The following is a 15,375-nucleotide window of genomic DNA, read 5'->3' on the forward strand; positions in this document are numbered from 1 at the left end:
TTCCTGTCTTGCCGTGTTCTGTTTACGCATCCCACTGCGAGAAGTGGCAGTGTGCATGTCAGTCTCTCACTCTCTTGTGAGCTCCTATCTGGTTTATCCCTGCATTCCTAGCCTACTGTGTCCAACATTAGGTGATTAATAAATACTGGGAAAGACAACTTATAATATCATTAGCTGAGATCCAGTAGATTGCAAATCCCTTGAAGACAGGGTGACAGCTCTCTTGCTTACCGTTATGTACCTCATAGCAGAATAAGGGCATAGAAAATATTAGTCAATATTTGTGCTCAGCTGAAGAATGCCAAAGGAAAAGATGGCTGTAAGTGAGGGAAATTCTACATTCGTTACCTTGGTTGTCTCACAAGTAGCTGTAAACAGATTTCGTTTTGAAATATTCGATCACGTTTGTTTTAAAGCACATCATTAGACTGGGAGAAATTGAATTACAAAAATATAAAAAGAAGAAATTATAAGTGGCAATAACATTAAATGACTATATTAAATCTACACTTCACATTTTGAATTTTTTCCACTTTAATTTCTTTTTGTTACATATTAGCTATTTCATAGTGTTAGAGATTGACTTTATCAACATAATGTTCATAAGCATTAACAAGTTTAAAGAAGTCATATTTCTGCATAATCTTAGCTATGGTGCCATTTTGCCTAGGAATAGTGAAGACGCCAGAGAAAACACAGAGGTTGGAAAATAAATGATCTATTTAACATTGAGAAAATACATCTGCAAGGTGAAGGCTATGAAGGAAGCCAATATAAGTCTAATTAAAAGGTAAATTTTGCCTCATCTTAGATTTTAAATATTTTCACTTTCTACAATTTTGTTCCTATAATGTATTTTTCAATTGATATAACAAGACTATTAAACAACATTAGGCCAGGGGGAAAGATGCCAGCAATATTATGCTAACTCTTCTCAGAAATTCAGAGCACTAAGGATTATTTACTTATCTTCAGAGTACACATGAATCATCACAGAGGCTGCCTTTGCATTCATGTTTAATTAATGGAGATTTTAGTCATGGGTTGGGGATAATCTCTCTGGGTTCACACGTTGGCTCATGATATCTTGTTTTGTTTTGTTTTGTTTCTAACTCCAAAACACTGGGCAGCATAATGATTATTCATTAACGCAATGAAAATAAAACAGAACAAAGAATAAGAGGCCTGGGAAGCAAGTCCTGTTAAACCAGAATGCACCGATGTGGAACTGGCACGTTAATGACAGCATCATCCCAGAGCCTCGTTCAAACCTGCCCTTGGTGCCACCAGAGACTGGTGTTCTGTTGCTACTGTCCTGGGCTTGACTTTGTGCACAAGAGATACAGGAAGAAACAAAACTATTACTCACTCGTTAGAGAGCAAAATGCATTATGCCAGCAACTAAGACAACATGTTGATGACCCAGCTGGTGGGCTTTCACACCCCCATTTGGATGTAACAGCAGAATTTCCTGCTGATATTTAATCTGTTTTCCAAATAGTCCATAATAAATAATCACTTGTCCTTAATATTGCCACTTCCTTCATAGAAATTCTACAATGACTTTTTAAAATTATAGTTGTATAGCTCTTTAAGACCTTAGTAAAAGGGTTATAAATATTTTATTAGTGCAGCTGAATGGAATGTTATTCCTGCATATGATAAAATATATTTTCCTTACTCTTTCTCCAATCTCAGTTTGATCTCCATTTGGTAACTGCTCCAAATCAGGGAGGAGAGCACAGGCTTCCAACACCCGCTCATAAAACTGCTTTTGCATGACGGAGCCAAAGAGAATGTTTTCCTGCAAAATGCAATTCTGAATCCAGGCCTGCTGGGAAACGTAAGCCACAGAGCCCTAGAAAAGAAATAAATAAAAGAAACACTCTCAAGGGGAGAGGAGACGTTGTATGCACCACATTAAAGGGACTTATTTAGTCCATGGCTTTACTTTCTTTAAATTGAATCTTAAAAACTATGTTATTTCTTAAATGTAAATACATCCTATTTACATTTTAATCTCACATCTGCTTTAATCTTACACATGTTTCTGAGAGGCCCCTTCAAATGGGTCACTGCTCTGTTTATTTACTTTCACTGCAGCTTCTATCAAAATTCTCTCTCCTTGGTGGGATTTTCTGGAAGCAGGTGTTAAGTGATTAGTCAGCTCTACCTACCCTAATGAGGTACCACAAACTGGTGGCTTAAACAACAGCAATTTATTTTCTCACAATTCTGGAGGCTAGAATTCTGAGATCAAGGTGTTGGCAGGGCTGGTTTCTCCAGAGGCCTGTCTCTTTGGCTTGTAGATGACTGTCTTCTTCTGAGTCTTCATACGGCCTTCCCTGCACGCACGTGAGAGTGTGTGTCTTAATTTCTTCTTCTCACACAGACACCAGCCTTACTGGATTAGGGCTCACCCTACAGACTTCATTTTCAGTTAATCGCCTCCTTAAAGACCCCATCTCCAAATACAGTTACATTTTTATGTACTAGGGGTTAGGACGTCGACATATGAATTTTGGGGGCGGGGGGACACAATTCAGCCCATAACACTGAGTCTGGGGTGCAAGTCATTTATTTGGGATAAATTCTTGTGAAAGGAAAGGAAGAAGGAGGATTGGGTAGAGAGAGAAGTCACACAGTGGCTCTTTTAAAATATCCTTTTAACTAACCCTTGTCTTCCAAATGACATACAGTATTTGAACTGTGGGTTCAAATAGACTTACCTTTCAATCTTCCCCATGGACTCTGTCCAAACACTGATTTTGGAGTATTCTGATTATTGCATACTCTCTAATGATACCACGCATTTAAAGTACTTTCTGACGTAGACCTGTATGTAACTATTAGCGTTTTGATTCCTACCAACTACTCTGAAGATCAAAGATTAACTTCTAATTCTTCCTTGTTGAGCATGTAAGACATACAGTGGCTTTTGAGCCAAAACAATATAATTGTGACCTGACTTGATCTTGAACACAAAAGTAATTGCTCTTGGATGGCCTTGCTTAGTGAATAACCTTTGATTATAATAGCATATTAAATCAGTCCTCAGGTGATAAAGGTTTTGAATATTTGCTCTATATTAGGCAAGATAAGGGGACTAAAGGGTAAAGGACACAGGAGAGAAGACTGCAGAACAGAAAAAAATGCCATGTAAAATAAAACAGGAACCAAATACTTCATTGAGAGGCACAGACTTGATGCACTGGTATGATAGGACCTGAAAAAGAGTGAATCAATTTTCACAAAGATATAAAGTTTTCCTATTATTATTATTATTATCTCACATACAAATGAAAATGTGTTTTTGTTTCATTTCATTCTTAATCTTTAATAGATTAAGTTTAATCATTAATAAATATAATCATTAATAGATTAAATTTAATCATGAATAATACAATCATTTTACTGTATTAATAATTAACGCAATAGAAGTTTTGTTAATTCAAAAGTAGTCTCTACATTTCTGATGTTCCATTAAAGAACAGGGAATACTGAATATTCTGCATTCAGGGTATGCAAGAATGATGTGTGATATAAGCCTTTGATACTGAGAATAGAGGATCTTGGAATTGATCTCGGTATCTCCTCATGAGACTATGAACTCTGTAAGTGGAGTAGTGCATCCTATTCATATTTATATCCCTGGTATTAAGTGCCAGGCACATAGTATGTGCTCAATGGTTGCTCTGTAAAAATAGCTGAAGAAATTGAATGAAAGTAAAATCAATATGACAAGCATCATATTTATAAAGGATATTCACTGGCCTAGGGAAGTTATAGTCATCTTGATCAATAGACAAACAGCTAGCTGTAATCATTAGGAAGAGCACAGGGATACAAAGATAGTATACTTAAGGTTAGAAAAGTGGTATTCATTACGTATAATCTTATCAGGAAAAGCCCTAGAAATCACACTTGATTCTAAACTAAGGAACAGTAATGCTAAAAGAGAAAAGAATGAATAAAAAATTAGTCACTGAAGGACTGGAATTCAGGAAAAATACAGAGATATGAGGAAAGATATACTATGAAGAAAAATGAAAGGATTTATAGTTGACTTTTCCTAGAGAGAAAAAAGTTGTGAAGAGACTGGTCTGAGATTCATAGTGCTTCTGCATCTTACCACAAGTGAAAAAGACAGATTAGGTAGTATTTTACTTAAGAGTTACCTAGATCTAAGGAAAAAACTTACTAGATAGTCTAGTATTTCAAAAAAGAAAGAGTTTATGGAGAACTTGTGGAATTCTTATTCCTACTGACTTAAGAATAAACAAATGGATAAAGATGTTGCATGTATATCTACACAACGAAATATTAGCCATAAAACAGAATGAAATAATGTCATTTGCAGCAACATGTATGGACCTGGAGATTATCATATTAAATGAAGTTAAGTCAGATAGAGAAAGATAAATATTATATGATATCACTAACATGTAGAATCTAAAAAAATGATACAAATGAACTTATTCACAAACCAGAAATAGACTCACAGACATAGAAAACAAATTATGGTCACCAAAGGGGAAAGGAGTCAGGAGGAGAGATAAATTAGGAATTTGGGTTGAACACATACTGAAGACTATATATAAAATAGATAAACAAGGACCTACTGTATAGCACAGGGAACTATATTCAATACCTTGTAATAACCTCTAACGGGAAAGAATCTGAGAAATATATGTATGTATATGCATAACAATCACTTTGTTGTACACCTGAAATTAACACAACATTGTAAATCAACTATACTTCAATAAAATTTTTTAAAAAGAATAGAACAAATGGCTGGAGTAGAAGGCTGAAATTTAAATGTAAGCTATTAATATTATTTTTTCTGAGGTTTTTCTAGGTCAAGGATCCTTCCCATGAGCAACTACAAGACATCTCAGAAATGGAATGGCCGTAATTACTTAGGGAACATCTCAATGAATGGTAATTAGAAACCTAATCAAATTACATTATAAATCACATTCGTTTCTCTATAATTGGTTGCAATTTAGTTAATATCATCAAACAATTACCATAAGCATTCCTAAACGATTTGCTGAAGTATTTGGAGGACAGAATGCTGCTACTAATCCATCCATAGCAAATCAATTTCTGTGGAAATTTAAATGTTTGTTACAAACTAGAAATGCTCATTAAATACTTGCATCTTCAAATCAATTTGATAAATTCTTACTGACATTAATGATATGCTGGCTATAGCCTATTACACTAGGAGGTGTGGAAAGAATGCATTGTTGACTTTACCTTTCTTTGGACTACTCCTGTAAGTTTCTCCATTTCCCCCAGGATGGCAGAAAGCACAGATGATTTTCCAGACCCAACCTGCCCTACAACAGCCACTAAAGCTCCTTCTGGAATCTTTATGTTCAAGCTGCGTGACAAGAAAAGGAGAGAGATGATACAGGAAATTCTTGTTATAATTGTTTCTAATGTATATTCCTAGACAAGTCACTGTACGCACTAAACATTGTCTTTAAAATTGCTGCTCTTTATGTTGTTCTACATTATCCTACAAACACTAAACTGTCTAAAACGTAAAGAACAAATGCTGAAGAAGAAAAGAGCAAGCGAACAGGAAAAAAAAAAGACAGTAAAAACCACCATAAAAATGAAAGGTACAGTGAGAGATTTAAAAAAGTTAGCTCAGTGGTATAGCTCAGTGGTAGAGAGGATGATGCACGAGGTCCTGAGTTCAATCCCCAGTTTAAATTCCATTGAAATAAATAAACAAACAAATAAATAAATCGAACTACCCCGTCCAATTTTTTAAAAAGTCTTGTAAATTCTAACATACTCATCTTCTGCATAAAAAACTCTGAAAAATAAAAACGTGGCGCATTATAGAATTCAATGTTAAAAGTTTTTTGCTTTGAATTTCCGCCAAACCATGACTTACTCTTTTAATACTGGAATCCCTGTTTTATCCCAGGAAAAGGAAGCATTTGTAAAACCAATGGCATGATCTAGGAAGAAAAATAAATAGAAGAACGTATTTTAGAACCAATTGTCTTCAGCCCCAAAGTCAAATAAATATTGATTCCAAAGAGGAACTGCTGACCTCCTATGTAGTTTGTTTCAATACTTTGAGGAAGAAGTTCCTCAGTGTTGAGAAAATCTTCCAAACGACCCAATGATATTCTTGTCTATCAAAATAAACACAGACAGAAATTTGGGGGTTTCAAGCAGAAGTTAAACTAGAAAGCATTTACTGTGATTTACAGCATGATTAAAAATGTTTGATGCAAATTGAAAATACTAATAAAAATATTCAGGAAACATAGTTTGCATTGTTTTAGTGTTTATAAATAAGTCCAGCAGTAAAGAAAAAGAAGTTTCAAGGATCAAAGATCAAAAAAAATCACATACGCAGGACAGCATGAAAGAAGAAAATAAATTCTTCCTGACGTTCCAGTAAAGATACAACTGATAAAACTAATAATTAGAGAAAGATTCGTTTTTAAAAGCAACTTGAGGATTGTTGAATGAATTCTGCTCTTGAGCATAAAACACAATCATAGTTTTGGCAATAATAACATTTAGTTAAAGAAAAATAGCTATAAAATGCTTTGCTACAATTAGGATAAATAGAATCATCTTTTTTCCTAAAACTGACTTGCATGAAACCTCTCATACATTTTTATTCACTTCATGCTAGAAGATGTCTACTGTTCAGGGACAGGATGTAATTGGACTGTGGTTTGTTTACCAAGTGTGTCATATCAGTTTACAGGGCTGGTTCTTTTTTCTTTTCTTTCTTTTTTTTTTTTTTTTTTTGACAATTGTTCTCCTTATTTGTTTAGTGATGGCAGTAGTACACCACCAGGAGTTGGAAAATACTTTGAGATAACTTTAGCCAAATTCTAATTTTAAAAGCAAAACAAAACTGTAACTCTAAGGATGACATTTTCTTTAAGAGAAATGTTCTGTGAAACAAGTGTTAAAAGTATCACATCAGTAATACTTCTATGCCCTCTGTTGGCCATTATTAGTAAAATAATATTTTAAAAAAAACATTGTATAGCAAAAGTAGCTTAATTGATATTTACCATAGAATTATGTTACTCTACATTGAGATCATTTAAAAATTAAAAGGCAAAGTTCTAGGATGAAAGAGCTGGTTCCAGTGAGCAAAGATTCGCTTTGTTTATGAATACAGACTTGAAAAGGATTCAATGGGGGATACCCAGACAATCCAAACCTGATATCCAAAAAATGTAACCGAGAAAATCACAGGGCAAAGGGATCAAGGAATTCACATCTTTGGATTCCCTGTGGTTTTAGCAGTTTCCTACTCATTATAGTATCTAAAGAGCCTCTGGCATTTGGAGATTATAATAAAAGCAGGCTGAACCAGATACTTCATACAAGGTTTGTTGGCAGGCTGATATTAACAATGTGCTTTTTTCCCTGCTTGATTCATTCAGTAGATGAAATGCTGCTGAACCCTGGTAAAATTCAAATCCAGCTCCGTACAAAGCACCTATTATAAAAAGGTTCAACTGAAAACAGAAAATGGACACTTTGATGTAATAGTGTCAAACACCAAATTTTAAAAAACTAAAAAAGAAACTAACACTTAGCAAAGAAAATATCATATATTAAAGCTTAAAAGTCATTTTGATGGAAGAAAAGCACAGGCAAAGAAGACATGATTTCTTCCATCCTATAATGTTCTCTATTGCTCATTAATTCAGGGAGATTAGCTTTGGAAGCAGTGTAAAACAACTACAAAAAGTGAAATTAAAAAAAAAAAAGAAATAAAATATGTAAAACCATAGATTTCAGTGGAGGAATGATTCTCAGTTTAAGGATACTTTGTATGTACCTGGACCACAGCTGAGATCACCATTGGTAAGTCAAACAGTGGAAGCCTCAAAATATTAAACAAAGACATAGATGTGAACACTTTTGTGGCTGTTAAAATGTTTCCTTCGTCCAGTAAGAAATAGATGCAAAATGTTGCCAAGGACACCTAAAAAATAGAGATATGTTATTTTCTTCAATTAGTCAATGCTGATAACATTATGAGTTACAAACTGCAAATTAGGAAAGAAAATTTTAATAACTTTTTTGTTGTTTACCAAAATTCAGTACTATTCAGTACTATGGCTGAAGAATATGAAATAAATGTTTAGTACAGATCATGCAACTGTGTGTCTTAGTGGTCCAGCCTCCTTCTTGAAGTCATGACGAACATGCCATCTTTTGACTAGAGTTATTATTCCCATTTAAAACATAAAGCCGTTTATCTATTTTTCAAAACGAAGTTTTATGTAAACTTATTTTTCAGTGATGTGTACATACATTCTGTCTCATATGTAGCAATTAAACTTTCTCTGTGTCTTAATATTAACCAAAGAAGGTATGAATAAAACATCACAGATAAGATTTATATACACACTTATAAGTTTCATTTAGAAAAGGCAGAAAAGTTCATTTATGCACGAGAATGTATTGACTATCACCTACATGTGGCGGTCTTAAGCAAATGCTTCTAGGACATTTTTACCGAAGTATTCCAAATGTAAATATTGCTTTTACGTTTATAATACCGGCATGCTTGTTTAAATAAAAATTAATAATATTTTATATTATCAACAAGGAAAGCATGTGGAATTTCCCCTGACCCCATCGCCACGGAGAGTGAAGACATGGGATAAAACTTGATGCTTCAGTTACAAGTGGTTTGCTTAGCCTTTGGCGTTCACCCACTGCCTCATATCTCAAGGCAATTTATACTCTTTAAATAGCATGAGATTCCCAATATTTGCATGAAGTGACAGAAAGAGAATGGCCTCAGTTCATATCATTTCACCTACAGATACTAATTCCATAAATTTGAGGATGTTTCCAAACTACTAAGGACTTCCATTTCCTTTCGTGAAATGAGAAAAGTAATGCCTTATTACTGCAAGAATGAAATAAGGCGATGCATATAACTTGTCTAGTACACAGTATAAACACTCAATAAATGTTACTTCCCTTCCCAACTCCATATAGTGTGCCTTTGGGTCTTGCTTAAAAGGAATTAGTCATACAGATTAAAAAAAAATTAAAGCTGAAATGGAACTCTGAAATACAGGTTATACTTAAGAATGAAGATGGGGTATGTTCCATTTATGAAAAATTAGCAAAGATGTAAAATCTTATTATATTTAAAAAATACAGACCAGTGAGAATGTACAAAAAAAAAAATTCCCCCTTCTTTATAACTTTCGTTCTCGAATCCTCATAGGTTAATGACTGCATTTCTTGAACATTTTGATTCATACATAGAAGGTTTCACTTTGGACACCTTAATTCCAGGTAATCTGGAAGTGAATCTGCAAGTCAAATTTGAAAAATCAAAACAGGAAGTGATATACACACTCACCAAGAATGGAATGCAAGTTAACGTCAGCATAGAAAATACAGCAAGATATCCAGCTGATTTTTGAATTTCCAGTTCCTGTTCTCGAATCTTAATTACCTTCTTTTTATAGGAGGGTTCCCATGCATAAAGTTTGAGAATCTGTAAAGAAGCCAAATGACTATTTGACAATCAATATCATAGAAGAAATAAAAACATGCACACATACAAATAGACACACTGTAACACACACACACATAAAATTGCCTCAGTTTTTGACTGAGTCAAAACATTTCCTTGAATTGTGTTTTTTAGGGGTGGGTGGGAGGAGGAAATCACCATTTCCCCAGCCTTATGTCTTTCTTACCCACCAGTAGCCTACTCTTGAGCCAAACTTTGGCAACATCCCAGCTTTTGGCGTGAGCTCCATAGCAATTTTTGTCTAACTCAATCCTGTCACTTCTTGCTGGTCTAACTTTCAATTCTGTTCACTTTCCATTTCTTAATAACTAAGCTCTTCTCCCTGGCCTCCTGATTTCTTGAAAACTGATGTCTTGGGACTTCAAGCCATTTTCTGTAAGGTGACTGGTATTTTGAGATTGCAAACTACTTTCTGAGATGGAAAATGTGGAAATTCAGAAACATAGAATGGCTCACCATATACAACTGAGAGTGAGATATACCTATATTCATATCCCAGTTTTATCTCTTTGGATGGTTAATTTCATGTGTCAACTTGGCTAGGCTATGGTGCTCAGTTGTTTGATTAAACACCAATCTAGCTATTGCTGTGAAGACAATTTTTAGACATGATTAACACTTAAATCAGTAGACTTTAAGTAGATGCCCCCCAAATGGTTGAGCCTCACCTAATCAGTTGAAGGCTTTAAGAGAAAACACTGAGGTTCCCTAAGAAGGAAGGAATTCTGCCTCCAGGCTCAATACTGCAACACCAACTCCTGCTGAAATTGCTAGCCAAGCCTACAGATTTCAGACTTGCCAGCCCCTCTAATCATATAAGCCAGTTTCTTAAAGTAAATATCTATCTACCTATCTATCCATTTATCTTTCTATCCATCCTATTAGTTCAGCTTCTCTGAAGATCCCTAATGATCTCTTACCAGCTCTGTGAACTTAGATATGACTCTTTGCTGCTCAGATACTTTGCTTCTTTATTTGTAAAATGGAAATGAGAAATCTTTTTCTTGAGATTTGTAATTATATAAGAAAATAGATATAAAATGATAAGCAGTGTGTGACACATAGAAAATGTTCCATAAATGATAGCTATTATCATTGTCAGAGATAGGCACCTGTTTTCAGACCCCAAGGATGCAAACTGCTCACACCTTTAAACTATCCTGATTGTTACTTGGACTTCTATCAACATTCTAGTATATTCACTGCTGGGACTGCTATTTCAAATCTTGAACTTTGCTCAGATTCTGAGGACATTTTCTTTTATTTTATCTACACTATCCTAGTCCTACCGAGAATACAGATTTTCTTTTGTGAATATCAGTATTTAAAATCTATGAATATATATCACTGTTTTTGTTTTGTTTTGTTTTGTTTTTATGGATGCAGAGGTTATCAATTAACCCACCAAGAGGTAGGTGCAAGATGCATTTGAATTGTATGCTTTGGAGATGTGTGACCTTACTGAATAATCCGAGTTAAATTTCAGAGATACTTGCTGCTACTCTTAATTTCAGATGAATAAATGGATACCAGTTTCCTTTCAAGGTATCTTTAACAATGTCTTTCACTTCAGTAATTTACAATTTTGTAAAAATTCTACACAGCACAATACAGCATATCATTAGATTCTAAAGTGAATCAGTGTCTTCGTATAATGGGTATATTCTGTGTGTATAATGATAGATGCACCAGAAAGAGGAAACGTCCTATGCAGTTGTCAATGTCACAAGGAAATTCCATGTGAGCTTTGCAAATTTTGCACTTCAGAAAAATCGAGTAAGGCATAATCCAGGTACAATAGGATTTGAAACTATATACAGAAGGTCTTCAATTTACAATGATTCAATTTAGGATTTTTGACTTTAGAATGGTGCAAAAGCAATACTCATTCAGTAGAAACTGTACCTCCAGTCTTGAGTTTTGATTGTTCCCAGGTTAATAATACATGATTCAACATTCTGTCATGATGCTGGACAATCACATAGTCACGAGGGTAAACAACCAATACACTTACAACCATTCTGTTTTTTACTTCCAGTACAGTATTCAGTAAATTAATGAGCTTTTCAACACTTTATTATAAAATAAGCTCTGTGTTAGATAATTTTGCCTAGCTATAGGCTAATGTAAGTGTTCTGAGCATGTTTAAGCTAGGCTAAGCTAAGCTATGATTTTGGTAGGCTAGATGTATTACACACATTTTTCCACTGAATGATATTTTCAGTTTATGATGGGTTTATCAAAATATAACCCCATTGTTAAATTGAGGACAATCTGTAGACAAAAATTCACGAGATTTCACTTATTTTATCACAGAGAAAACGTTAGTGGTGTCGGGTGGGGATAGCTTTTCTAGGGAACAGATAATCTGTAACATACCTTTTGTAGAATAGCATTTGTAATGATCATGTTTATTCATGTAAAAGAACCTGAGTGACTTCTCATCACTTCCCCCACATAAATCTGCCTTCACACTGATGACAATGGTATTGCCACTCACTCTTCCCTGCTTCATTCCATCTCTCCCCCCCTTAAAACAAGTAATATTTTGTGTCTGTTGGGATATTTGTGCTTAGTTGTTGGTTGAGAAACAAAAAGAAAACACCACATCTTATTTGGCTTTATTTAAATACTATTTCAGCAATAAGAATTCTTATACATCTGAAATCTAAAATACTCTCCCAACAATTTTAAATATATTATTACTTTGATATTGAGAATGATCAAAAATTCATTTATTGATTAACTTATTGCTATATACTAAAGAGTTAAATTAAAGGCATGTCCTTTTTATATTACCTTAATTCCATGTAAGATTTCATAGAGCAGTCTGATCTGTTTATCTTTGTTCCTCATTTTGCTTTTCTATGTAATGGAAAGAAAATGAAGGTGTATTTGACAAAAGTTGCTAACACTTTAATTTACATGGCTATAGCTATTTTAAAAAATACAATCAATTTCCTCTATCTTATATAATATTTAGTAGAAAAATACTATATTATAATTTCATACAATATTATTTTGTTGCTGTTAGAAAATATTTATAAATAAATATTTTATAACTTAAAAGTAGCCAGTACTAGCATAAAGACAAGATGCCCCCTTTCCAAAAGAGTAGAAAATAATATTCATTTAGACATGATTTGTTTTAAATTGAATAATAAAATAGTATCCATATTCTATGGAGTAAAATTCCCTAAACTCTATCAATTATTTACATATACATAACAACAGAAGTATCAAAACAATAAAAAAAAAAGTTTCTATATTTTAAGTACACTATCTTCAATGTTATTAATACTTTGGAAATTAGTGATTAAACTGTATATTTTCAAATACTGCTTTTTTGAAAATATTATCCATTATTACATATTTATTCAAAAGTTTATTATTTATATTATTTTATACTTATCATTGTTTGGGTATTGCTTCTTAAGGGTTTCCTTCAATAATATCACCACAATTATGTTACATGTAGTAATAAGTATTTGCACTATTTAACAAAGTACACACTTACAAGTTAATATCCTTAATATTATTTGTATGATTAAGGGCACATTTTCTGTTTAGAATATTTGTACATAATATCGCAGTCTCTTTGGATATTTTAGGATTCTAGAAAAAGGTCCTGAAAATGAATTCCACTCCCCAAAATTTGATTTATAATCATTTAAAATCCAGAATATTTTTTAAAAATTAGTTTAAAAGCATTCATTAAAACACCTGTTATTCTAAATACGAGTGTGGTTAGTAATTCATAATTATTTTATAATTATATGTTATTTTCTAGTTATCTTTAAAGACTAGTCGTCTAGTCTGCAATTTTTTGAAAAATTCAGCATCTAAATGTATTAAAGTAGTAAGTAAGAAAATCTCTCTTTCCATCTAATTTCACTTACAGGTAACTATTAAAAGATTGGTGCTTTACCTTTAGGTTATTTCTACACTTATACAAATATATTTAAATCTATGTATATATATCTTCATTTATTTATCTCTGTCATATCCATGTGCACAGGTATATTCACATTTTAAAATTTTGATTAATTATATATACGTATACATATATGCATGACATACACTATACATATATGCATGACATACACTATACATATATACATGACATACAATATACATATATACATATGTGTTTCTTTAATTTACTTTTTCCTCTAACAATGGTTGATGCATTTTCATGTCAGTGCATAGATATTGTTAAACTGTGATCCATTTAAATTAACAAGTGTCATAAGCAATACATCTGCATTTGTGTACATTACTTTAACATGTGAAACCATCTGTCTCTCCCTTAACAGTGTGATCTTCAAAGCAGTGGACTACGTCCTGTTCCTCCATTCCTACAGTACAGCATAGTGTACACTGACTTGCAAATAGCAGACATCAAAAACATATGGACAGTACAATGAATGACAGACTGAATGGAGAGGAAGAATATTAAAATTAATTCAGTTAAGCATTTACTGTCCATTGCTGCATGCAGTCTCTCCTTGCTCACTCCAGCCCACTGGCTCCTCACCACTCTTCAGACAGACCAAGAATATCCCTACCTCAAGGCCATGCACACACCTTTCCCTTTGCTTGATGTGTCTTTTTCTCAGACATCCACATAGACTACTCCCCTACCCTGCTGATAGATCATATCTTTCCTGAGGACTTCCCAGACTGTGTGTGAAATGATACCCTTGTTACTCGATCACCTTACCCTATTTCTTTCTCTTCATACACAAATTAACACCAGGCATTATGTTATATACGTATTTATTTACTTGCTTGATGACTGTCTCCTCCAAATAGCCCAATGAGAGCTGGAACTTGCCAGTTCTCCTCACGGCTGTAATTTCTGTGTCTGGCACAGTTCTAGCACAGGATAGATGCTAAATTAATATCAGTTGAATAAATGAATGATACACTTGGATTATTTCATTTATAACCTCTGTTTTCCACATATAGAGAATTAACTAGATGGTTATTATAAACTCAAATCGGAAAGCTTAGCATCTGACACATGTAACATGAGGTAATCATTTTCTTACCTTCAGCTGTTTCATTCTAGTTGCAACGAAAGCATTTAATGGTATAACAAACACAAGGACTGCCACCCCTGCTAACACTGCTGGACCCAGCTCCTGCCAAATGAGTGACATGGCCATCAGGATTTGAAAAGGGGCTGACCAAAGGAGATTGACATTTGCCGTCAAGTCCATGAGTTGTTGGGCATCTGCTGACATCAAGTTAATAATTTCCCCAGTGGAAAACTTTTTTCTAGAAGCGTTAGATAAAAGTAGGGCCTGGGGGAAAAAAAAGAAGCAAAATACTTAGAGAGTTCTGTAGATCATGCAAATATGTCACCAAGAGCCCTTTACAATTTGCGGATTGCAAGACTACGGAAGAAATCAGTTCTAGATTTCCAGCACTGAGCTCTCCTTCTGCTTGTTGGCACTCCTATAATGCTAAACCATCCAAAGTTTATCAATACAAAGTACACAAGTAAATCAATGAATATCCAATGATTATTAATTTTTTAAATGATACAACACCAATTCTTAAAGAGATTATTATAATCTTGTTGCAGAGTTTAGCCCCCTCCTATGCACATATCCTACACATAGGCTGATTATAACAATAGCTACGAAGGCCATGGGTATTCAGAAAGATAAAAGTGTTAGAAAGGCTTCATGGAGCAGATAGAAATACTTCTTTTCTTTTTTTCCAAGGCCTAATTCTCACTTTTCCTCTGTGTACTTTATTTAATACTTGTAAATTGAATTCAATATCCTCCAGGT

At 33.8% G+C, this 15,375-nt stretch overlaps 1 protein-coding gene across 2 annotated transcripts in view; it reads right to left on the bottom strand.

Annotated features, from left to right (window-relative positions):
* LOC105073298 (multidrug resistance-associated protein 1-like) overlaps positions 1–15,375 on the bottom strand; it is an 80,224-nt gene that overhangs the window by 43,305 nt on the left and 21,544 nt on the right. For both annotated transcript variants that reach the window (XM_045520839.2, XM_010960521.3), the window contains exons 6-13: positions 14,626–14,880; positions 12,371–12,436; positions 9,395–9,532; positions 7,847–7,993; positions 6,080–6,164; positions 5,918–5,984; positions 5,266–5,392; positions 1,682–1,858 (exon numbers count right to left, since the gene is read on the bottom strand). In XM_045520839.2, coding sequence (XP_045376795.2) covers positions 1,682–1,858; positions 5,266–5,392; positions 5,918–5,984; positions 6,080–6,164; positions 7,847–7,993; positions 9,395–9,532; positions 12,371–12,436; positions 14,626–14,880 — 1,062 coding nt within the window. The remainder of the gene's footprint in view (positions 1–1,681; positions 1,859–5,265; positions 5,393–5,917; positions 5,985–6,079; positions 6,165–7,846; positions 7,994–9,394; positions 9,533–12,370; positions 12,437–14,625; positions 14,881–15,375) is intronic.

The sequence above is a fragment of the Camelus bactrianus genome, chromosome 1 (assembly GCF_048773025.1).
Source record: "Camelus bactrianus isolate YW-2024 breed Bactrian camel chromosome 1, ASM4877302v1, whole genome shotgun sequence".
NCBI classification, from domain to species: domain Eukaryota; kingdom Metazoa; phylum Chordata; class Mammalia; order Artiodactyla; family Camelidae; genus Camelus; species Camelus bactrianus.